Genomic DNA, 2652 nt, shown 5'->3' with positions numbered 1-2652 from the left:
GTGGGGGGAGGGGGGACTGAGGAGATTGCAGTTGTCTAGAAAGCATCTATGTCTGAGCAGAGAAGGGGCTGTGATTTCGCCTGGGCTTTCACAGGCTTCTGGATACTGATTAGACGAGCAAAACTAGACTCTTGCCCTAAAGGCTTGGGAACTGCACTGTGTCCAGGTTTAGAGCTGAACTGCCCTACAGCACGGTCAACAGGGACAGCCGGCAATGGTTCTGAAGCCACTCAAAGTAGGAACACTGCTGCGCCAGTCACGTCTCTCCCAGGCGCAGGCTCTAAGGATTCCTGCCTGCTGCAGCCTGTCTCCAACAAATGTGTCTACTTCCTGCCCTGTCTTCAGAAACTGGAGGCACAGCAGCAGTAGTGGCGGGGCTGCAGCCAGGAAAACCCTTGGATTCCAAGAGTGGGCTAAGGTTCTGCAGAGACAAGAGGCTCTGGGATGTGGAGAAGGGTCGCTAAGAGGTTTGGAGGGATACCTTGCACGAGGCAGAGGTCTCTCTGCTGGCCCCTTACAAATTCGACACTGCATATCACAATGCTGGCCATCCCGAGGTTCACGAGGAGGCAGGCAGGGCTGCTCAGGGTAAAGTGGATGCCCTGGGCATCTTGACAGCCAGCACCAAGAGGTGTAAGGAGGCCATGGGGATCAGGCCGTTCTCCATGTGCTCCGGGGTAATCTTCCCCTGGGTTCCCATTCTGTAAAGCCAGGGGAGGGCCAGCTGCTGTCCAAGGGCTAGGCTGTGGGGAACCAGTGTGAGCAGTGGGGGCTTCTAACCCTGCCTTCCTGTGCCCAGGATCAGAGTCAGAGCCGAAGCTCGGGCCCCACCCCTGCAGAACAGGCGACCTGGAGGTACTCACAAACGCACCAGGCTATCCTGGGCCCCTTTGGGGAGCTGCTTACAGAGGATGACCTTGTCTACCTGGAGAAGCAGATCAACGACCTGCAGCTCCGGCGGCGCTGCCAGGAGTATGAGAGCGAGCTGGGCCGGCTGGCAGCCCAGCTACAGGCCCTCCTGCCCGAGCCCCTGGTCAGCATCACCGTCAACAGTCACTTTCTACCCCGGGCTCCAGGCCTGGAAGACGAGGAAGCCCAGGTCCTGGCACCTGAACTCGAAGCCTCAGCCGAGCTGAGGAAGGTCGAGCCCAGCGGGCAGCCTCTGCCCTTCTGGTGCAGCCATATAGGTCGCTTGGTGCGCAGCATGTCCCTGCTGCTGAAGGGCATGAACGGGCTGACACAGGGAGATGGGGAAAAGCCGCCCGTCCCCGTCCCGCAAGACCCGGGAAAGGATGCCATAACCGGCCCGCCTCGAAGCGAGGCCCAGCGCGAGATCCAGGAGTGCGGGGTGTCGGTGCGGACGCTGCGGGGGAACTTCGAGTGTGCACCGGATCTTCCCTACGCCTCGAACTCCGGTCCTTGTGAAATGGGGGGGCGGCCCGGCCAGTGTCTGCGAGGCTGCTGGTCGGCACCGCCACAGCCCCGAGGCGACCCGATGGGCGGGGAGCCCCGGCCGGGCGACACGGAGGAGGCCAGCGATTCTGGCATTAGCTGCGAGGAGGCCCCGTCAGAGGCTGGCGCGGGGCCGGGGCTGGACCTGGCCAGCCTGCGCAAGGAGCGCATCGTCATGCTGTTCCTCGGCCACTGGAAGAAGTCCGCCTACACACCCGCGCTTAGGACGGCCGCCTGCAGGACATTGGAGGCCCAGCGTGCGCGATCCAGGGGCAACGAGGCCACCGGTAGCTCCCGGTCGCCCTCCCCGCCGCCCAGCGATGGTCCCCGGCTCGGCCACCTGTGGCAGCAGCGCGGCATCATCACCCACCTGCTGGGCACCTGGAAGGCCATCATGGCGCATGTGCCGGCCCGGCAGCTGCGGAGGCTGAGTCGCAGGGCGCGCGGGCCCCTGTCCCCTGAGCAATTCTTGCCGCACGTGGATGGGGCGCCGGTACCCTACAACAGCCTCTCGCTGGACCTCTTCATGCTCGGCTACTTCCAGCTTCTGGAATGCGACCTGCCGGCCGAGGAGCGCAAGATGCGCCACTTACTGTGCTTCGAGGTCTTTGAGAACCTGGGCGCGCATGGCTGGGAGGCAGTGCGCGCCTTCCACAAGGCGGTGACCGACGAGGTGGCCGCGGGCCGCCGTGCCTGGACTGACGGCTTCGAGGACATCAAAGCCCGCTTCTTCGGTTCCTGCCAGGGTCCAGCCTGGGACATGGAACCTGGCCGCAAGCTGGGCCTGACACCACTAGGATCCTTGCCCCACGCTGCCCTCCCTGGCAGCGGCCCCGAACCTGCTATCCCGAGGCTGGGGTCAGACTCTCAGCGGGGCAGCTTCAACAGCGGGGACATCTGTGGCTACATCGACCGCAGCTTCGCCTTCTGGAAGGAAAAAGAAGCGGAAATGTTTAACTTTGGAGAATGACAGTTCACCCGGTGGAATGAATGGAACTCTGGGGGTGGAGTGGGATGGGGTGGGGTGGGGTGGGGTTCCTCTTTTTCATTCTCTTCCTTCCCTGTGAGTCACGTGAAGTGGGCATGGTGTAGGCTGACTCCAGTCTGTCTTCACGGAGACCAGAGGTCTCTTAAGTCATGGTGTCCATCTCTTCTGACTTGCGGTCAAAATCTTTGTCACCAGTGAGCCCAGGCTTCAGA

General features: G+C 62.4%; 1 protein-coding gene across 3 annotated transcripts in view; it reads left to right on the top strand.

Annotated features, from left to right (window-relative positions):
* Positions 1 to 2422, top strand: part of Espnl (espin like) — a 24545-nt gene extending 22123 nt beyond the window's left edge. For 2 of the 3 annotated variants that reach the window (XM_050163128.1, XM_050163126.1), the window contains exon 9: positions 800 to 2422. In XM_050163128.1, coding sequence (XP_050019085.1) covers positions 800 to 2422 — 1623 coding nt within the window. The remainder of the gene's footprint in view (positions 1 to 799) is intronic. The other variant, XM_050163127.1, reaches the window with a different exon arrangement.
* The last annotated feature ends 230 nt before the right edge of the window (positions 2423 to 2652 follow it).

Source organism: Alexandromys fortis, unplaced genomic scaffold (assembly GCF_014885135.2).
Source record: "Alexandromys fortis isolate MF-2015 unplaced genomic scaffold, M_Fortis_MF-2015_v1.1 scaffold_139, whole genome shotgun sequence".
Taxonomy (NCBI): Eukaryota; Metazoa; Chordata; class Mammalia; order Rodentia; family Cricetidae; genus Alexandromys; species Alexandromys fortis.
The sequence above is the reverse complement of the archived record's forward strand: the minus strand, read 5'-3'. Positions and strand labels throughout refer to the sequence as shown.